This window comes from Trachemys scripta, chromosome 10 (genome assembly GCF_013100865.1).
Source record: "Trachemys scripta elegans isolate TJP31775 chromosome 10, CAS_Tse_1.0, whole genome shotgun sequence".
Taxonomy (NCBI): domain Eukaryota; kingdom Metazoa; phylum Chordata; order Testudines; family Emydidae; genus Trachemys; species Trachemys scripta.
Genome location: NC_048307.1, coordinates 84,782,733 through 84,803,554, shown reverse-complemented (window position 1 = coordinate 84,803,554; position 20,822 = coordinate 84,782,733). Strand labels below are relative to the sequence as shown.

The 20,822-nt window shown below is 63.3% G+C and overlaps 2 protein-coding genes across 3 annotated transcripts in view; one reads left to right on the top strand and one right to left on the bottom strand.

Annotated features, from left to right (window-relative positions):
* Positions 1-659: 659 nt before the first annotated feature.
* CIB1 (calcium and integrin binding 1) lies at positions 660-4,348 on the top strand (the record flags this gene model as incomplete). The annotated part of the gene is given in 5 exon segments (XM_034784391.1): positions 660-762; positions 1,249-1,402; positions 1,752-1,870; positions 1,967-2,055; positions 3,100-4,348. Coding segments are annotated over 5 exon segments (487 nt in total), but the record flags the coding sequence as incomplete, so codon positions are not given.
* Positions 4,349-6,352: 2,004 nt separating this feature from the next.
* The window catches only part of SEMA4B (semaphorin 4B), a 37,647-nt gene continuing 23,177 nt past the window's right edge, over positions 6,353-20,822 (bottom strand). For both annotated transcript variants that reach the window (XM_034784196.1, XM_034784195.1), the window contains 13 exons: positions 14,527-14,687; positions 13,984-14,046; positions 13,129-13,227; positions 12,515-12,614; positions 11,963-12,079; positions 11,437-11,594; positions 10,956-11,137; positions 10,360-10,510; positions 9,751-9,961; positions 9,553-9,668; positions 8,640-8,806; positions 8,334-8,428; positions 6,353-7,914 (listed from right to left, as the gene is read on the bottom strand). In XM_034784196.1, coding sequence (XP_034640087.1) covers positions 7,130-7,914; positions 8,334-8,428; positions 8,640-8,806; positions 9,553-9,668; positions 9,751-9,961; positions 10,360-10,510; positions 10,956-11,137; positions 11,437-11,594; positions 11,963-12,079; positions 12,515-12,614; positions 13,129-13,227; positions 13,984-14,046; positions 14,527-14,687 — 2,405 coding nt within the window. In that variant the 3' untranslated portion in view covers positions 6,353-7,129. The remainder of the gene's footprint in view (positions 7,915-8,333; positions 8,429-8,639; positions 8,807-9,552; positions 9,669-9,750; positions 9,962-10,359; positions 10,511-10,955; positions 11,138-11,436; positions 11,595-11,962; positions 12,080-12,514; positions 12,615-13,128; positions 13,228-13,983; positions 14,047-14,526; positions 14,688-20,822) is intronic.

The following is a 20,822-nucleotide window of genomic DNA, read 5'->3' as shown; positions in this document are numbered from 1 at the left end:
GCTGATGGGCTGCTGGAGGCAAAGAAGGAAAAATAAGATCTCCAGGCTGGGCTGTGTCAGCGTCTGCCCTGCTGGTGCTGTGATGCTGTAGCTGCGAATGGCCGTGGGCTGTGCAGGGCCTTGCCGAATGCCGCTTTGCTGCGTTTGACGCTGTTGGTAGACACCCAGCCTAGCCTGGTTGTCAGTGGCACCCTGGCTGAGAGCGAGTAATGGCCCAGGCAGCTGGTCCTGAAGTGTCCTGTGTGCAGCTGTCACTGCTGCTACCTGCTGTGTGTCCCAGCACTGTAACCTCTGCAGCCAGCCGGGCATAGGCTAGTGTCTGAGTGCCACCCCGTAACAGGACAGGGGTGGGGTAGGGGGAATCACAGCGCGGTGTGTCTAGGAGCTGGCACAGGAGGCAGCTGCGGATGCTGTGGTGCCTGCAGAGGGCAGAGAAGAGGGCCTGATTGGCTAACACTGTTCCTCCTCCCTCGCCCCTTGTTTGCATCAGGGGGTTGTTTCTGGTGCAGCATGGGGAGTGTGCTCAGGGCTGGGGAATAGTCACCTCTCCAGGCAGCTCTGGGAAGAATTACCCCGGTAGGCCCCCAGCTAAGCTCAGCAGCCTCTGTCCCAGACCGTTAGCAGCTCTGCCATGCACTAATTGTTCTTCTCTTCCAAAGCGCCCACAAGAGATTCAGGGAGCTGCTGTCAAAGGAGGAGAGGGAGAGTGTCCTGCAGAAAAGAGTCCCCAAGAGCCAGATCCTCACACTACCTGAACTGAGGGTATGGTGCACACCCCTTCTGCTTAGCCTCCCCCTCCCACCCAGCCCTCAGAGGAACCAGGTCAGTCCCTCTGATCTCTTGGGTCTGGGCCAAGACTTGGATGCTGGCTGTGGGCAGCTGCCGTTCGTTTTGGGTGTGCTCTGCAATCGGGGAGGCGGTTCCAGTCATGGTGCGCTTGCTCCACTTCCCGTTCCCCGCTGCGCTGCCAGGACTGTGGGAAGAGGTGTCGGTCAGCATGGTGCCCAGCTTCCCAAGCCACGCGGGTGCTGCAGGCACCTGATGGCAGGGGGCTAACCGGCAGCAAATGGAATTGCACAGGAAGTTCTGAGGGTCTCTGCACAGTCAGGGATTTTAAGGCTGGAAGGGACCATGGTGATCATCTGCCTGACCCCTCTGGAACCCCCACTGAGCTAGAGCAGAACTGCCCCGCTGCTGCTGGGAAGTCCTGGTGCCTCAGTCCAGTGGTGATTCCCCATGTGTTGACAGGCAAACCCGTTCCAGGACCGGATCTGCCGGGTCTTCTCCACCTCAGAGGATGGGGATGGCAGCATGTCCTTCGAAGACTTCCTTGACATGCTGAGCGTCTTCAGCGACTCAGCCACTTCGGAGATCAAATCCCACTACGCCTTCCGCATCTTCGGTAGAGATCAGCCAGGCCCTGGGGTGAATGCTCTGCTTCGCGGGTCCCTCTGTGCAGAGCAGGGCTTGGGGAGGGGGTCACGTCAGGAACCTGCTGTCCATGGGTGACTTTGCCCAGCTGCAGTCTGAGGTGCTTGGAGCAGACTGTGGTGTTAGCCAGCCCTACCCCAGTGAAGGGCTCCAAGGGGGAGGCTGCGAGGCCCCCGGGGCAAGCCTGAGGCCCAGCCAAGAACCCCCTCTCTGGGAGCACTCCTGCTTGTGACTCTCCTGTGTTGCTAGGCCATAGCCATGGAAACAGGGTCTCATGGGCAAGTGCCTCTGATGGTAACCTGGACGTTTCCCCCCCAAAGATTTTGACGACGATGGGACCCTGGACAGGAAGGACCTGGAGAAGCTGGTGAACTGCCTGACAGGGGAAGGAGATGAGACTAGGCTGAGCGAGTCAGAGATGGACCAGCTCATCCAGAACGTGAGTCTGTGGGGCTTGGCCAGCAGGGCTGCTGGACCTGCTGTGTGGGGCTGCTCAAGCAGGCTTTGAGGGCTGGTGTTTCCCTTTCCCTGACAGATCCTGGAGGAGTCCGATATTGACAAGGATGGGACCATTAACCTCTCTGAGTTCCAGCATGTCATTTCTCGATCACCAGACTTTGCCAGGTACCTCTGTCTCAACTGCTTGCTGCAGTGTCTGGCTGGAGAAAATCCAGTGCTTGCTAGGGAGGGAAAGCTAGCCAGTGGGTGGAATGGGGGTTTGCTTAACTCTCTGCGCAGAGTGGACACACCTCTCCCAGCTGGTAGCAGGGCTAAAAGCGCAGACGTGCTCTAAAAGTCTCCTATAACAGTGAAGAAACCTTTGCCTATCTCTAGCCCTGTCCACTGAGGCCTTGCAATGCTCGGGGAACACTTCCTACGCACCTGAGTCCCAGTTCAATGGGGCTGCGGCTCCTGCCCCCTTCCTAGCGAGCTGTATTGTGGCAGTGCCTAGATGCTCCACTCATTTGTCTGGTCTCCAGCGCCTTCTGCCGGGAGCTGTATGTAAGCACAGAGCCAGTGCCTGCCCGAGGAGCTCGCAGACAGAACGCAGCTGGCGGAGCGGGGAGAAGGGCGGTTCTGTCCATGCTGCAGGTGGGGCAGGGAGCGACTCGCCAGAGTTACACAGGGAGGCTGTAGCAGAGCTGGGAGTAGAATCCATGGCTCTAACTCCCAGGCCAGTCTCGTTACCACCGGCCCATCCTTCCTGCTTCGCAAACCGAACGAGCACCGCCTGGCCGCAGCAGGGCCTTCTCCTTTCACGGGAGGATAGAGGCACAGGCTTGGCTTTGCCTACAGTCACACCCTGGCAGCAGGAGAACCCAGCTCTCCCGTCTTCTAGTCCTGAGCCTCACGCCCCAGACTGCCCTCCTGCCCCATTCCAGGGCTCTCGCGCCCCCTTCCCTGGCCACTCGACTCCTCTAGCTTGATGGGGGCTGTCTGACCATGCTCAGGGTATCCAGGGCGCCCCCCCCTCGAGCCATTGGCAGAAGACATCCAGAATCATGTCTCTTAAACACCAGCTGCATTCTGCTTGGGTCTGCCATGTCCCCTCTGAGCTCCTTTCACGCCATGTTACATACAGCCCTTCCTGTGCCCAGCACTGGAGCCCCCAGCGAGTAGCTCCCCTGTGGCACAGCATGAGAATGGGCTGGTCACTGTGTCTTTCAGTTCCTTCAAGATCGTGCTGTGATGGCGCCACGTCCCTTCAATTGGAGGTGTCCTGTGTCTGGCTGTCCCTTCCTAGCCGGCTGTGCGGCTCTGCACCATCTCTGCGCAGTGGCTGGATCCTTCCCCTTCTGGCAAACAGATGCAATAATATTGGTGACTCCAGGATCGTGCTAGGAGTCCAGTGTCTAGGAGCACTCCTTCCATAGTGCCTTATGCAGGGCTCCACGGGGCAAGGCCTCTCCTGCCCAGTATGCTGTGCCTTCTGTGCTCTTCTTGGCCTGCAGGCTCCTTAATGCAGCTGCCTTGTGCTTCCAACAAACGCCTGGCCCACGGAGACTACAGGGCCCAGCCTGTCAAGCCATACCTGGATCAGAGCAGAGGCTGCTGGGATCTCTAGTCTCCATGGGCTATATTTTCATGGGCTTACTCCTATGCAAACCAGGTGCAGTCCTCTTGGCCTGCCCTGGACATCCTGAGCTGGAGAAGGGAACTCCTGCTGGGGCCTGGTGATAATCCAGGGCTCACCCTCCCAAGCCTCTTTGTGCCTTCCATGAGCAAACGGGCAGCTAGGACTCCGGCAAGAGCCCCTGAGGGGTCAGGCAAAGGGATGCAGCACACGGGGCTTGTTTGACTATGCAGTAGTGTAACTGGCACCTGCCAGGGTGTTTCTGTAACTTCCCAACTCCCTCTCGTTGGCCCACGCACACCTTTCTACTCAGCCAGAGTCTGTGGTGGGGGGGAGGTCCTGGGGGGCCTGGCACAGGCCCCAGCATTCACAGGGCTGGCAGCGGGCAGGGCCACAGCTGAGAACTGACTTGTAAAGCTTCTGCCTGTGCTGCTCCCAATCTGCCCTGCCCTGGGAGTCAGTGTCTGCTGGTGCTGTACCTCCCTTCCCGAAGCAGCCGCTGATTCCTGTTGTCAGGCCCCCTGGCCCTGGGTCCTTCCCCTGCTAGGCAGCTGCTGCAGGCCAGGGGAAGGCAATGGCTGTCAGGCAGAACGCTCCACTCTGCGGTCCCACCCTGCCTGCTGCTGCTTGACACAGTGCTAGTGCCTGGCTGGGGAGCAAAGATTCAGGGTGTTTTTTCTTTTCTTTCTTTCTACCCTTTCTTACATGTGGTAAAGCAGCTGGCGTGCCCGTGCCGCTCTGCTGGGCGCTCCCCCACTGTGGGACGGAGGGCCTGCAGTACTCTGCACGGGGCGGAGGGCTGCTCAGCCATGTAGGGAGAATGAATAAAGAGTTGGAGTCTTACACGTGTGTGTGTGTGTGTGCAGAGAACTGAGGGCTCTGCAGGGAGATGTGTGGGGTTGGTTTCCCCACCCCCACAGGATGAGCACCCCCTGGGCCATGGCTCTGGGCAGCCTGCAGCAACCTGCCATCACCTGGAACACTCGAGGGGGCAGTACTGCCTCCTGGGCTGAATATGTCGGGCCAGAGGCTATAATCTCTCCTGCCCCATCATTAGGGGAGGGGGTTAATAAATAAATTAATGGAGATATCCCATCTCCTGGAACTGGAAGGGACCTTGAAAGGTCATCGAGTCCAGCCCCCTGCCTTCACTAGCAGGACCAAGTACTGATTTTGTCCTAGATCCTCAAGTGGCCCCCTCAAGGATTGAACTCACAACCCTGGGTTTAGCAGGCCAATGCTCAAACCACTGAGCTATCCCTCCCCCCCTGCTGCTGCTGCTGCCGCCGCTGCCCTCCCAGCTCCCTGGGGTTACTGGGCCCGGAGGTCTCTCCCTCCAGGAGCCCACTGACAGCTCGGTGATTCCCCCCACCAGCTAGGGGCCTTTTCAACATAGCAAAGGGATTGGGGGGCTCTTCCCTGTCCCGTGTGGTGCACGAGGCCCTGGGATCCAGCTGGCCACGGGGTGCTGGCGGAGAACAGTGCAGAGGTCCAGCCTGTGGTGTGATCCCGCAGTGCCTCACAGGCCATGGGTCCCTCTTGCTAACCACACCGCCACACACCTACGGCCTGTGGTGCCCCACGGCCGGCCAGCCTGGAGGATCTGTGCGCAGTGCTGCCAGAGGGGTGCGGTCGGGGGAGCTATAAAAGTGCCAAATGCTGCTACGCTGGAGAGAAAAGGGTCCTGCCACGGAGCTGCAGCTCTGGGGCCTGGCCTTAGGGGCAGCAGCCAGGCCCAGGCAAACCAAAGGGGGGCAGTTGGCTGAAAGAAGGTTTGAAACCGAACGTACAGCCTTTCGATACCACGACATCACTACACATGAACGTTGCCACAGCCTTAGAGGTCACACAAGGCTGGCCGGTCAGCTGTAGCCCGTACCTGACCCCTCACGTTTCACGAGAGCTCATTTAAAATCAGCTTCTGGGAGCAGCTCCTGCCCCGCTTGCCGAGAGCCGCAGGCGCTGTGCACAGCCCCTCACACTCTGGCTCATCACCGGAGCACTTGCAGCTTGGGATGAGCAGGTTCTCAGCTCCACCTGGGAGCCACCGACAGCTCCCTGGAGAACCCCCTGGGAGGTAGGCGGTTCTCAGCCCCTGGGGAGAAGAGACCACATCTGCCATCGTGTTTCCTAGCTGGTTACTGAGAGCTGAGCACTGGGGAGACAGGACAGGAGTGTGGTTGAGCGACGACGGAGGGGCATATGCTGAATGCTCCAAGGAGGTGAAGCCGTGTGAGCTTCTTGGCCTGAAGACGGTCTGCTCCGAGGGAGAGGAGGCTCCCCAAAGTCCTGACTGGCTTTGCGGGGAGCAGTTCCAGAGCATTGCCCGGGGACTCCGTGACAGAAGGCCCTGCACCCGGGAGGAGCAATTGCAGAGAAAGTCCCTCCGCCCTGGGCTGGGGCCCGCTCCGCGAGGATGCCTGCAGTGGGAGCTGGGGGGGGGGGGGGGGAGGAGCATGCTCTTTGCACACCACTCTTCAGAGAATGGAGCAGGCTACTGCACACGGCCCCGCTGGGAATGTTCCAGCCTTTGCCCCTGGCCAAGTTTTCATGGGAAAGTAAAAGGCGGCAGGGGGGACGTTCCACTCCACAGCCTGCAAACTCCAGTGCTGGGCAAGGAAGCGGTTACAAGAAATGTTACATGGATTGTCCCTGGGCTCTCGAACGGCTGAAACTTCCCCGAAGCCTTCACGCCGAGGCAGCCCCAGCATGGGGAATTTCAGCCTGAGCGGTTACAATTCACCGAGCAGGGGCTTCTGCTGAGTACAGGTGCCTCGGGCAGGTCCAGCTCTGCTCTCAGCCCCGTCACGCCCCATGCCCGCGTGGGCAGGAACCATGCACTCACCCTTCACCAAGACAGGTGGACTTTATATAAAAAAAGACAGACGACAACAACTCATTTCTGTGCAAGAACGTCCACAAACGGTGTGAGCCGGTACGGTGACAGCACCCCACAGCGGCGCCTGCTGCTGCTCGGACGTGCTCACCGGGGCTCAGTTCACATTGTCACATAGTAAAAACAACCCAAAGCACAAACGCACAGAACATGCCCCAACCCAGCTCTCGGCAGGCACCAGGACGGCACAGCGGGATGTGGAACGAGGGGGATACGACACAGATGAACTCTCCTGCCTGGCCACAGAACGGGCTCCACATGCAGGCAGCAGCTTGCTCACACGTGTCAGTGTTAGACGTGCCAGCTCCGCCCCACTAAGGTGCACAGGTCCCACTGCACCGCTCCCAGCACCAGAGCCCCTGGGCCTTCCCGGAACGCCCTGCTTCTGCAGCAAGCAACGGCCCCTGGCTGCCAGAGCTGTTCCACGGTTGGCAGGGCTGGGGCGAGGGCTGCAGGGGAGTGTGAGCGCCCCCCAGATACACAGAGGGGCTCTGCCTCCCCGAGAACATGCTACATAGTGCTGGGCCCCCCCTTCCCCCGCTTGGCGCCAGGCAGTTTGCAGGTCATTGTTACAGCCGGGTCAGTGGCTGCAGGGTGAGGTGGGGCGGGGGTGGCCTAGCCCCACGCAGCCCTGCCATGCTGCGGCCCTGATGGCACAGGTCTCTGGGAAGGCTCAGCGGAGCCGGGGCTGGTGTGTCTCACGGGCTCAGCTCATGGCCCCAGCCTGGTCACACCACGGAGTCCCGGATTTCGGAGCCCAGCCGCACCCGGGGTCTCTGGCAGGCTGGAGAGACCTCCACGAAGCTCTCGCGGATGCTGAGGGGCCTCCTGTCCGACTGGGAGAAGGCCGGGCTGGCGCCCGGGGGCGCGTGCGGGGGGGTGCTGATGTAGTTGTCGGTCAGGGCCTGGTAGCCCTTGTGGTCGGGCGCCGTGCTGGGCAGGCTGCTGCCGTTGAGGGGCAGGCTCTCGACGGGCAGCCCCACCTTCCTGTGGCTCCCGCGGGGGCACTCGCCCTGCTTGAGGAAGGCCTTCATGCTGTCCCGGTGCCGGCAGAGCACGAAGAGCGCCAGCAGCAGCAGCGCCGCCCCGAAGAGCGCGCACATGATCAGGAACTCGGGCCAGTAGCTCTTGCCGTCGTGCCGGGAGGAGACGCTGCCCACGGCAGAGGTGCTCCGGGAGGTGCTGATGGTCTCCATGGCGTCCTGGCCGGGCAGGGGCCTGCCCGCTGCATCCAGCGGCACATGCAGCGCCGGGGCCAGCTCCTCCACCCCCACGCAGTAGCTCGCCATCAGCTTCTGGAAGCCCTCCTCCAGCGACCAGCACTCGTAGGTGCCCAGGCGCTCCAGGCTGCCCACCAGGATGAGGGATCCGTCCGGCAGCACCAGGTAGGAGGAGTTGATCTGGGTCCCATTGTGCACCCACAGCCGCGAGGCCAAGTTGGACAAAAGCCGGCACGGCAAGGGCCTGACCGCGTTGGGCAGGAGCCAGATCTGCTGGCACTGCGGTCCCTCTGCTGCGGAGCAAAAAGCCACGCAGGCAGGTCAGGAACCGCTCCGGCCAGCCGCCTCCCCCTGCCCACGCCCGGCCCGGGGCACCCACGGGGCAGCGACTGGGATGTGGCCCAATGTCCCCATGACGGGGGGGAATGGGGGTGGCCATCGGGGACCCAGCTCCGTGCTGCGGCAGGGTCTACGCGCAGGTGAGGGGCGTGTTCTCACTCTAGGAGCGAGGCGGCAGCTGTGTGCTCCTAGAGCGCCCCCAGCTGGCCAGGCCCTGGCACTGACGCCACCCGCCCTTCGGAGGGCAATGGTAGCTAGTCTGGACGGGATGGGAGATCCCCTTGGATCCTTGTGCAGAGGTCCCAGAGCCCCCGGCCCCACAGCAGGCTTGCAAACCCCAACCCCGCTGGGTCCTGCCCCAAGGCCTCCTTACCTGGGGGTTGGAGAAGGCGGGGGATGGGCAGGGACACGTTGCCTGCTTGGCAGAGCCTCTCCGTGTCGGCGTCTTCGATATCCTGGGCCCAGGGTCTGCAGGGGGAGATTCGCAGTCAGCGCGGCCTGTGCAGGGAGGGAGCGAGGAGCAGGGCCGAGCTGGGGGGGCAGAACTGAGAGGGGTGAAGGTGGGGGCAGCCGGGCTGAGAGTGGCTGGTCTGAGGGGTGGGGGCAGGTCTGGTGGCATCTGGGCGGGGCTGGGCTGGCCGAACCGAGAGGGGCGGGGGCTGGCCGAGCCAGCACTTACTGGGGGTGCAGCTGCAGGTGGTACTGGGCGACGCTGCGGCAGGCCTCTCCGCTCCAGGCGCAGTAGGGGTCCCGGGACAGGACGCACTCCCCACAGCTCCTGTACAGGCTGCAGTTGGAGACGGGCACCTGGGCCACTGCTGAGTACGAGGTAGCATAAAGCAGGCCCTGTGCAGGAGAGAGCAGATTGAGAGCCAGCCCCAGCAGAGGGCGTGGGCCTGCGTGTGCACATGCGTGTGTCACCGAGGAGACATCACCCGATGGGATCTATGTGGCAGGTGCCATTCCTGAAACCCACGTTTACCTGTCGTCTGAGATCCCCGCTCTGTCGGCAGGCAGGAAAGGGTACGTGGGCTCTGCTGACCCCCCGGCGGGGGCACCTCTCTGGGGAGAGAGGCTCTAGGGCGTGGGCCGAGCAGGCAGAGGAGCGCTGGAGCAGCCCGGGGGGGGCAGAAGGGCTGAGCCGAGCCGCTCTCTGGTTGTGAGTTTCTGTTGCTAAAGCCAAACCGGGGAGGATGGAGTTTGCCTCAGTTCTGCAGAGCAGACCCTGTCACCTGGCTCCCCCAGGAGACGGGGCCGTTGGGTTTCCCTGATGAGCCTGTTTCAGGGCAGGAAACCCTACCCAGGGAGGGAGGGAGCCAGCCATACTGGGAGCCATTCAGCAGTGAGAGGAGAAGTGAGCCCAGGCGTGGCCCTGGCTCCCTCGGTTTGCCCCACAGGCTGACCGAGAGCACTTGGCCCCTCTGGGCGTGCCCAGCCCCAGGGCAGCAGGAGCAGGGCTGTGCAGAGTGCCATGCAGAAGGCAGCTCCAAGGCTGGCTATGGGAACGGCTCCTGCTCCCCCAGGGTCATGTTGCCTGCTGAGGGAAGGCAGGGTGAGGATGCAGGAGTTTCCCATCATGCTCGCTGGCTTGCCTGGCTCTGGTCCAGCAGCAGCTTGTGGACTGGGTGGCCTGCGTGGAAAAGGCGGATCTCCTCGATGATGTGCACTTTCTGGTTCACGCTCACGGCCTTGTGCAGTCGCCCGTCGTCTGCAACACACAAAGAAGGGGGCACTGAGCAGAGCCACCCGGGCTGGGAACACCCTGCCTGGCTGGCCCCCACGAGACCCACCTGTGCCCAGGAAGAGGACGTCGTAGGCGTGGTGCAGGCCCCGCACGCGTTGCACGCAGATCTGCTGGTAGTGCACGCGGCTCTGCAGCAGGAGCGGCTGGCTCCGGATGGCACTGTCCATCAGGAAATGGTCCTTGATGAAATTCAGCACGCGGTCTGGCATCTGGAGAGAGGAGTTGATCCTCATGTGCCGCGTGCGGCTGGTGATGCACTGGTGGGGCGGAGAGGAAGAGAGCTAGACACACGGACAGCACAGCCCTGCCGCACCGGGACAGCCCCACGGCCTGCGGTCCCAGTGCACAGCCCCAGCAGGGGGCGTTAGTGAGGGCAGGGGCTGAGTGCTGGCGCCTTTCACACAGCCTCTCCTGGCCCCCCTGAGCTGCAGCAGCCCCTGCTGACAACCTGGCCAGGAGCTCGAGGAAGACGCCCAGGGGCTGGGGGGCGCTGGAAGATGGCAGTGTAGGGGGCAGGGACTGGGGGGCGCTGGAAGGTGGCAGTGTGGATTGGCTCAGGCTGTGTTGATGTGACCAGGCTGGAGAGTCCAGTGCCCCAAGGAGCAGGCAGGTTTGGGGCAAGTCCTGCCCGCTGTGCTGGGAGAGGGGGACGTACCGCTCCGGGCCGGGGCTCTGGCACAGGGCCGGTGTCTGTGTACCACTGCTGCGTCTCACGGTTCACCTCCTTGTAGAGCCCGCCGAAGGCCTTCTGCACGTCGTGCATGGCGAAGGCACATACTGCCGAGCTGCCCGGGCCCCCTTTGTTCCTGGCACCAGAGGGGAAATCAGCAGCGAAAAAAGGGTCTTGGAACCACCCAGAGACACCCGGCCCCTGCACGGCCCCTGCAGACAGCTCAGCCCCTGCAGGCTAGGCACAATCCACCCTGACACACAGCTCCCCGCAGCACCTGGACCAGGCCAACAGCTGGGACACAACGGGAGGGGAAGAGCCGTCAGCAGCTGGAGGGAGCAGCCCCTAGTGGGGAAAGGCCCCATGTCCCATTCCCCGTCCCCCTGAGCCAGCCAGTCCCACACCATGGGGCCGGATGGGAGCCAGTGCCCCCTAGATGGGAAAGGCCCCAGGTCCCATTCCTCACCCCCCTCTGCTAACCCAGGCCAACCCCTCTGCTGGCAGTGCCCCAGGGAGACGCCCTGGTCTGGGTCTGAGCGGCTCTAGCTGGAGCCAGCTGCAGGGCCCTGGCCCGCGCTCACCACTGGGAGGTGAAGACGCCGTAGAAGACCGTGTCCCTCCAGCGCCGCTCGTCCGGTGTGAGCACGAAGACGTCCTGCAGCACGTTGAAGGGGAACCCGTCGTCGGGGCGCGAGCACAAGAGCTGGGCCTTGAGGAACGTGGTCCACCTCCGCTGGAGCACCCGTTCCCCGCCCAGGTCCCCCTGCCAAGGAGAGAGCGGGTGTCACCCTGCGCTGCCCCGGGCCCCCAGTGCAGCAGAGACGGGCGGTTGCACCAGAAAAGCGGAGCCTGGAGAAGCAGGTGAGCTCTGTGGGCAGCAGGGGGCGCTGCAGGCCCAGCCACAAGCACATTGGGTGGGGCCATGAGTGACACATGCACGGCCTCCCCTCGCACAGGTGTGACTCTACCTGCATCAGTTTGCACATGTGACCGACCCCATCACGCAGCCTCCCTGGCACGTACACACAGACCTGCTGTGCCCGAGGACAGTACGCGGCTCACCTTGCACACGCGGGCGATCCGCGACACGATGGTGTTCTCGAAGAAGTCGAACTCCTTGCCGGTCTCGCTGAAGAAGAAGTACACCTTGTCGTCATCCCCCTCGGAGTTGCCAGGCGGCAGGCTCTCCCGCAGGTAGGCTGCGCCCACGAAGGCTGGGTCTGCATCCCAAATACAGAGCCCTCAGTGTCAGCCCCCTGGGACCCCAGAGCATCCTGGAGTCTGGGCAATTCGTCGCTGGGGCCGAGATGCAGCCTCCTCTGGGGAGGAGTATGGCAGTGACCGGAAGGAAGGAAGCTGAGCTTGCCTTGGGGGGCTCCCAGCCAAGCGGTGACCCCGGCCAGCCCTGCTTAGCCTGGGAGAGGGGACAGGAGGGCAGCCCAAGGCGAGAGGCAAAGTCTGACTGGGACCAGCAGCCTAAGCCCCCTGGCGGACACCTCCTCGTGCTCCTGGAGCTTGTCTGGGCCGCCTGTTGCTCGCCCCTGTCCGGGTGTGCCTGGGATCGGGCCCTGCCCTAGCAGCCCTGCACCTTGCAGCCAGTTGAGGGAGTTCTCGGTCTTGAGGGAGATGCGGCTCTCCTGGCTCCGGTAGATGGTCGGCTCCTTGCCCTGGAAGTCGCTGACGGTCCCAGCGTAGAGCTCACCATCTGCCGGGGAAAGACAGACCCGCTGGCATAAGGAGGGACCGGTTCCTTCCTCCCTCCCCGCTGCTGGCACTGGGTCCGGAGCAGATCCAGCTGCCATCTCCCCTCATTCGGGGCGGCTGTGCCAGGGGGTTCTCCGAGCCCCTGCCAGGGAACCGTGCTGCAGTGCTCTGTGCCAGGTCTATCCCGCTGCTGGCGTCCAGCCGAAGGCGCGTATCGATCCGGCCAGAGGGGAGAGAGAGAACAGAGCTCCCAGGCGCCTCCTATGGCCTGGCCTGGCAGCGGTGGGCACCACGTGTCCCTCTGCCAGGGGACCAGCGTCACCCCACTGGCTCCATCGCTGCTGGCTGTTCCTCATCCACAGGCCGGGCCGCGGGGTGCGGAGCCGTTCCCCCCCATCCCCGCCCCCACCCCGGGGAGGTACCAGCCCCTCCTTACCGACCATGATGGCAGTGGATTTGTATTCGGGGTCAAAGGGGCAGCGGCCTTTCCCGTCCTCCAGCAGCAGCTCCCTCGCCTGGCTGAAGTTCTGCACATTCTGCAGAGGAGAGGATGCTCTGACCAGGAAGAGTCGGGGGGGGGGGGGACGGACGGCAGGAGGAGGGCAGGAGCCAGGGGAATGCAGGTGCGGTGTCTCCTGCCCTTTCCTCACGTCCCCAGGGTATTTCACTGGGCAGGTTACTGAGTCCATCCAAGTCCCTCCTGCTGCCCCATCACACCCCAGGGCCCTCGCCACGGCCCTGCCAGGGCTCAGAGCTGGGCCTGGAGTCCCACCAGGGAGAACTGGGTGCAGGAGGGATCGGCTCTGGGGCCCACATGCTGCCCCCTAACTCTGCTCCTGGCCCAAGGCTGCTCAGCTCTTCCCTCGGGCAGCAGAGCGTCGCCCAGCTGGGGCGGAAGGGGCGGGAATAGTGAGCTCTGTCCCTGGGGTGACAGGGACTTGTGCTGCCTCCGAGCCTGGCCACGGGTGCAGGAAGAGCCCCCAAGCCAGTGCTCCCTGCAGGGGGAGTGGGGCAGTGGAGGGGCCGGGCGGAGCTTGCACGGGGACTCACGAGGTAGGTGCACACAGGGCTGAAGGCGCCGGTCCCGCAGGCGTACAGGTGGCTGCTGTTCAGCTGCAGCAGGATCTGGATGTAATTGTGACAGTCCCTCTGTGGGGAAGGCGAGAGGCACCGGCTCAGTCTGCCCCCCACGGGGTTCGCTCCTCCCCAGACACAGCACCCGCAGCCCCTGCCAGCCCCGTCACCCCACGCTGGGCCCCGGGAGCCCAGCAGGATTTAGGGACGTAGCTAGAGCGACCAGGGGCCAGACGGACACCGGCCCCCACGGGACAGGCCAGGAGCCTGGGCCTCAGTTTCACATCTTACCCAAGAGACAGCACCACCAGCAGCACAGCGCCCCCTAGTGCCACCCTGGGGCAATGGGGCCAGCCCTGACTGCCCGGGGAGAGCGCCCCCTGCTGAGTGCCCCACCCCACTCCCTGCAGCGCAGNCCCTGACTGCCAGGGGAGAGCGCCCCCTGCTGAGTGCCCCACCCCACTCCCTGCAGCCCAGTGCCCCCTAGGGACCAACCCTGACTGCCAGGGGAGAGCGCCCCCTGCTGGCCCCACCATGCTCCCTGCAGCGCAGCGCCCACTGGTGCCACCCTCGGGCAATGGGCCAGCACTGCCTGGAGAGCGCCCCCTGCTGAGCCTCTGCCCCACAGCACCCCCTAGGGGACTGCATCCAGGCAGCGCTATGAGGGCTGGCTGCAGGCCCCACTCTGGCTTTCATTGCCCCACTGAGCAGGTTCAGTTCAAGGCTTCTCCCCAGCTATGGGCCCGTCTCCCCAGTCCTGGCGCTGATGTCCCATCCCCGCCGTCTCTTGGCACAGGCGGGCTGGCAGCGCGCTGTGCCCCGGGGGCTCACCTGGGGGTCCTTGCCCTTGAACACACACTGCTTCTTCCTCTCCTTGTCCGCACTCCAGGGCAGCTGTGGGCGAGGGGGATGGTTATCAGGAGAGCCCTCCCTGGCAGTGCCCCCGCTAGCAGCCGGCACGGCCCTTCCTCCGGTGACAAGCCCATAGCTGCGGCGGGGCATCCCACTGCCGGCCATGCTGGGAAACGCTACCTGGGCACGGGAGCAGCTGCCATGCTGGAGGCTCAGAGCCCAGAGGCGACACGGAGACGCCCCGCTCCCCCCAGGCCAGGGAGCCAGCGGGGTGTGGGGTGCGGGAAAGCTGAGAGGGCCCTGCTTGGTGCTGAACTCATCAGCTCCAGCTCGCTGTCCTGCCGGCTCCCAGAACATGCAGCCACCTGCAGGGCTCGGGAGAGACACTGGGAGTGCTGGGGAGGGAATCTCACGGGAGCCCCCATCTGCCCGCCCGCCCGGCCAGCCAGCGTGCTCCCTCCGCCCCAGGGGCTGGTCCAGCCACCCCTGCGTCCGCTCTCCCGGCACTGCCAGGCGACTTACGAGCTGGTGCTGCGGGCCAGGCTGGAAGTGGCTGGTGTTGAGGGCGAAGAGGAACTCTCGCGCCCCCACATACAAGGTTCCCCCGTCTGGGCTCAGCAGCAGGGTTGTGTAGTTGGTGACTCCGTCCTTCTCAAACCACCACACGGGTCTCTCGGAGGAGCCTGGGGAGAGCCAGCAACATGCCCGTCAGTTCGTCCAGGGCTCCATGCTTAGAGCCTGGGCAGAGAGCCAGACCCACCCCTGGGCATCCCAGCACCCCACGGTACAGCCTGATCCCCAGCCATGGCACTGGGCAGCCCCCAGCTCTCCAGAATCCACACGCTGGCACTGCCCGCTGCTCCCTCAGCAGGGGTGGCTCCTTCCTCCCGGTACAAATGGCGAGGGGACGTTAGTGCTCATGAAACTTGGACTCACTCCACCAACTCTGCTGGTGCCCCTCAATCCCGACCCGCAGCCCCTGCTAGCCCAGTCCTGGGCACCCCCACAGCTCTGCCGGTGCCCCTCAATCCTGACCCGCAGCCCCTGCTAGCCCAGTCCTGGGCACCCCCACAGCTCTGCCGGTGCCCCTTACTCCCAACCCGCAGCCCCTGCTAGCCCAGCGCTGGGCTCCCCACAGTTCTTGGAGCCCCTGAGAGCTCACAAGGACCCTGTGGCCATTTCGTGACAAGAAGCTGGCTAGGCCCTTTGACAGAGTGGGACTTTTCTGTAATATTCTGTATGAACACTGTTCGTGCCTCGGTTTCCCCTATATGCTGCATCATCTAGCAGTGGGGAAAAGGTTTTTCACCCTCTGCAGAGAGCCAGGTGTGATTGACCTAGTTGTCTGGGGTACGGCCACTCCAATGCTCTGACATTTGGTACCTAGCAACTAATGACCATGGATGGCCCATGCACACACCCCTCCCCCCTCCGCAGGAAGCCAGCCAGCTTGGCCTGGGAACAAGAACAAGGACTGAGAGGGGCCAGGCAGGGTTGTTAAGTGGAGGCTGTTGGAAGCTGGAGGCTCCTGAACTGGGACAAAAGAGGTGTTCTAGGACTCGGGGCAGCCCAAGATGGACCAAGCCCTGGCTGGGTTGGGGGTTGGTCCTGCTTTGAGCAGGGGGTTGGACTAGATACCGCCCGAGGTCCCTTCCAGCCCTGATATTCTGTGAGTCTATGACCAGGCTGTAACTTTGTTCTCTGTGCTACCCCAGGCCTGCCTGTGCTGTGTGCAGCTAAACCCGGCTGCCGTGCGAGGCAGGAACGTTCTGCCATGAGCTCGGGGACATCCGGTGCCCCAGCAATCCCCTGCCATGAGTCCCTGCCTGGGCCAAGCCCCTGGGGCCAGGCAGAGGCAGGTTCCTGGGAAGGGCATGTACCGGTCAGGGTGGCAGTGCCCGAGGCTCACGCCGGTGTCAGGGATCCCAGCTCTGGGACAATGGGGGACAGTGCACAGGGCAGGCCGGGGGACGCCTCATGGAGCTTCAGCCCTGAACCCCGCTGGCCTCCCCAGTACCCCCGCCCCCCAAGGAGGGGGTGCCCCTGAGCAGCGGTGCCTGGGGCAGGGCTGTGAGGAGGGAATCTGAGGCAGTGGGGTGGAAGAGGGGAGCCTGGGGCCAGTACTGCCCCCCCCATGTCCCTGCTTCATCTTGCCAGCAGCCATCTTCGCTGCCCCCAGCCTCCCACAGTGAGTGTGGTGGGTAGGAGCAAGGGGGCCTGGCACAGGGACGGTGGGCAGGGAGCAGGTGGGTGCCACTCTGGGGCTGCCAGGGCACCTGCCCCGTAGCATTGCGCTGGGCACGGCTCCCTCTGCCTCCCCCATCCCAGGCCACGACTCCTAGACCCAGCAGCTCTCAGGGGACCAGGCCGCTTCGCCCTGGCGCTACGGCTGTGCTCGGGCCTCGCCTCCTGGGTGCTGCTGCAAGGCAGCTCCCGACCCCCAGCGCCCCCCTGCCACAGGGCCCAGCCCAACAATGCCCCCCTGTGCCAAGCCTGGGGAGCCGCTGCCCAGGGCTTGCAACACCATGGACCAGCCAGACCAACCCCGATCCGAGGGCAGCGCTCTGCCCAGTATGCTGGCATCACCCCTCACCCCTCGGTACAGACACCCCCTCAACAGCCCCTCCCCCCAGGGACACCCCCTCAGCAGCCTCAGGCAGCAGCCAGTTACCAGAGCCCCTACAAGCCCCCCTGCCCTGACACAGACAGGCTGTGCCACAACACCGCGCCACAGCCACTTCCTGTCTCTGCACTAACACAACAGCCAGCCTGCCTGCCCTTTGCACCCCCACCCAATCTGCCAGCCCTCTGAGTGCCCCGCCCAGCTCGCCCAGCGACTATCTGCAGCCCTGAGAGCTCATTACGTTGCTCAGCACCGGCTGGAGAGCTCCCAGTGCCTCTCAGTGCCCAGCCAGGCGTGAATTCCCAGCTCACCCCCCGCGCTGCCAGCTGATTGCAGGATCCAGGGACAGGCCCAGCGCTCCAGCCACACAGAGTGCTGTGCTGAGATTCACAGCAGCTCTCAGAGAGGGGCAGTAGGGGAATAGGCAGGCCCGGGATGCAACGCTCCGGCCCTCGTAGCCACATGGACCAGTGCATGGTGGGAGCTGCCCCCTGCCCAGGAGTCGATCCCTGGCCCCGCAGAGCCCCCGGCACGGGGGGAGGGGCGAGTCGATCCTCGGCTCGGGGGCTGGAGTCTATTTCCACAACAGAATCGCTAACGCTCCAGCCCCAGGGTCCCAGCCACACGCACTGCTGCAGGCCCGGGCCGGGCTGTCCAGGGTCGGTGAGGTGGAGCGATTACCCGGGAAGGATGGAGCCCAGCTCAGGGTGGCAGCGAGGACACAGACCCCCTGGCAGCCAGCGATGTGCAGAGCATCGCACGCAGCCGGGCAGCACAGCGCCATGGGGCTGCCACGGGCTCACCCTGCCACCTGCCCTGCAGTTAACTGCCTGCCTCAGCCCCAGAGCTGCCCCATGGCCAGCCCCGTACCATAGCTGGCAATGCCCAGCCGGGCCTGGCTGATGATTCACACCCGGGGGGGCCTGACCTGACCTCTTGGAAGCAGCACAGCCCCCCCAGCCCAACCCTTCCTGGGCCGAAGCTCCACCTCCTCCGGCCAAACCAGGTTTGAAGCACTAGCCACAGCCCCGCCCAGCTGCCCTCCCCGGGCACTCGCCCCCTCCTGCTCCAGCAGCAAGGGCAACAGGGAACCATGTTGAGGGCCCAGGGACTCCTGTGCACGCAGATGCAGCCAGAGCCACTGCGGGGTTTCCTCCACCTCCCCAAGCAACAGCAGCCAGGTGGAGAGCAGCGGTCTTCCATCACCGGGGGCCAGCGTAGATAAATCTCTGCATTAAGCATCTTCACATAACTTTGTATTATGCCTCTAGTTTCATACAGCTTCGTATCAGATCCTTACATAGAAACCTTTGTATTGAGCCTTGTTATAATGTTCAAAAAATGTCTTTTTGCTAGGAGTAGAATAAGATCCCCGGCGGCCGGTTAATCAATTGCCCTGTTGAATGACGAGGTGTGTGAATGAGGAAGGCAAGTACCTCCAGACAGCTGCAGCCATCACCCTTTTTGAACAGCACTGGGACAACACCCAGAAAGAAGCAGCACGAAGGACCAACCAACACAGACACAGATTTGCATGAGAGGGAAGCTGCTATAAATGTGAGGTGTCTTGCAGAGGACCCTGGGTCTTGTCTTGTCAATGTTGGAGCATTGATCCGTATCGGCAGAAGCCCGGCTCCACCAGGGCCGCCCAGAGGATTCAGGGGGCCTGGGGCAAAGCGGGGGAGTGGACATACTTCACCAGGGGGTGCTCCCAGTCTGCGGCGGGTCCTTCAGTCGCTCCGCGTCTTGGGCAGCACTGAAGGACCTGCCGCCGAAGACCAGACCGCCGCCGGATAAGTAAAAAGACGCCTCTAGCCAGGAAAGGGATTCTCAGCCAGGGCTCGCGGGGCCCCTGCGGGCCCCAGGGCAAATTGCCCCACTTGCCCCCCTCTGGGTGGCCCTGGGCTCCACCCCTCCCCCATCTAACTCATCTGGCCAGTGAAGTTAAGGGGAGCAACTAATTGGTAACAACAAGATAGAGTGTGCTTGTGTGTGAGTGCATGAGTGTAATATAGATCATATGCATAGGATACAGTGTTGCTTGATACATGTATTACCAATAAATGTGGCGCTTTGCCTTATTCCCCCAGGGGGCGTGGGCAGGGATAGCTCAGTGGTTTGAGCATTGGCCGGCTAAACCCAGGTTGTGAGTTCAATCCTTGAGGGGGCCTCTTAGGGATCCTGGGCAAAATCAGTACTTGGTCCTGCTAGTGAAGGAGGGGGCTGGACTCGATCTTTCAGGGTCCCTTCCAGCTCTAGGAGATAGGTAGATCTCCATGTATTTAAAAAGATCCTGTGCAGTACTTTAAGTACAACGTGGGGTGGGGTGGGGTGGGGCGGGGGGGGGGGATCCCCGGGCCGGGGGGGGGGGGGGGTCGCATACATGTTATGTGCAGACCAGGCCTCTGCAGAGAAACACGACATTCACGTTGCCAGATCGGTGTTATCACAGTTCTATACCACCACCATATTCCTACTGGATGCCACCAGGTCAGGCTGGGCAGGCTTGGGGCCCGAACAGCTGCCAACTTGCTGGCCTGTCCCCGAGACGGGCTAGTTTTGAAAGCCCGCTCTACAGGCTGGGAAGCGTTTGTTCTGGTTTCGGTACTGTGCATCTCGACAGGACGGCTTAGAGCAGCAGAGGGGAGAAATCTCCCGACAGACAGCAGAAGCCAAAGCGACTCAATCACTGGCCACTAACTCAGCGGGGGAAAAATAATTTTACAACTTCTGGGTGCAGCCCCTGCCGCCGCCCAGTTCTGGGGTGAATCAGGAGCAGCAGCATGGAGTCAAGCTGGTGGGACGGGAGTGCCAGGCCCAGAGACAGCCCGTGCCATGCTCCAGTTGTAGATCACCTGCACTGTGTTCTGCTGCCCTGCGAGAAGCAGCCTGAGCAGAGACTGACCTGCCCCCACCGCATACCTCAGGCCACGCACTCAGACCCCAACCCTGCACTCCTGATGCTCAGAGCCCATCTGCCCACATCTCCCAGGCATGCCAGCCTCCTGTCCAGTGGAAGGGGCAGCACGGACAGGTCTGGAGAACAGGCAGAGTGGGGTTCTTGCTCTTTCACCCCAGGCAATGTCTCCTTTGGGCAGAGGGCTGGGAGCTTCCGGGGGGAAGCCGAGAGCAGACAGAACGGGGTATGGAACCAAGTGCTGGCTGGAGCCCTAGCACACCCTGCCCCTTGCGGGAGGCCGCTCCCAAAGGGCACTTCAGGATGGGACTCCGGGCCCCCGCAGGGCTGACTCACTGCCGAGCAGCTGCAGTTACCTGCCCTATGACTGGGCAGGAAACCAGCCCCGGAAGTGCTTCCTCTCCCCAGCGAGGAGCTCTCTGACTCAGCCCCAGCCTCCTGCCTGCCCAGGGCAGCAGCTCTCAGAGGGGCAGGGCCGGCGTCACCTCCACCTGGCAGAGCCGTCTCCCCACTCAGCACAAGGCTACTGATGACAACTCCTCCTGCAAGTTCCCATCCCAGATCCCCCTCACAGGGGTCTAGCCACCTGGGCAGGACAAAATCAGCTGGCATGAGCCTTTGCAGGAGGCACCTGGTCACTGGCTGGCAACCAGAGCAGGGGGAACTGGTGATCAGGACTCCTGGGTTCCTTTTCTGGCTCTGCCGCTGCCTCCCTGTGTCTCTGTGCCTCAGTTCCCCGCTGTGCACCGGGCGGGTTAGTGACCCTGTCCCATTGTCTGGGAGCTGGGGGAAGGGGATGATGACCCGCCCAGGCCAGTACTATCGCTACGACTCCACCTGCCCGGGCAGGAATGAGCTACAATTGCTGTGGACCCAAAGCTCCCAGCAGCCACAAGGAGCAGACTGGGCCTGCTGGCAGTGACTGTGCAGAAGGGCCCCCACCTCCCAGCCAGGGTGCTTTGGGCACTGGCCATGCAGGGCCCCAGGAGCAGCTGCTCCGTTCCAGCCTCCGGGCAGGGCCCTCTCTGTGCTAGCAGGAGAGACAGGGAGCTCTGATGCCCACGCAGGTGCCAGGCACAGACCTGGATCCCAGCCGAGGGGTCCTGCCTCTGCTGCCCCCGTGCCCAACAGCTGCCAGCTTCCAGGGACGTCCTGAGGCTGCTTGGGGCCCCTAGGCAAGGTGCCCGGAGCCAGCTGGGAGCGGAGCAGCCCCCCCCGGCAGGGCCGGGGCCCTCAGAGCAGCACAGGGCCCCAGGTACAGCCTTCTCTGAGCCCGCA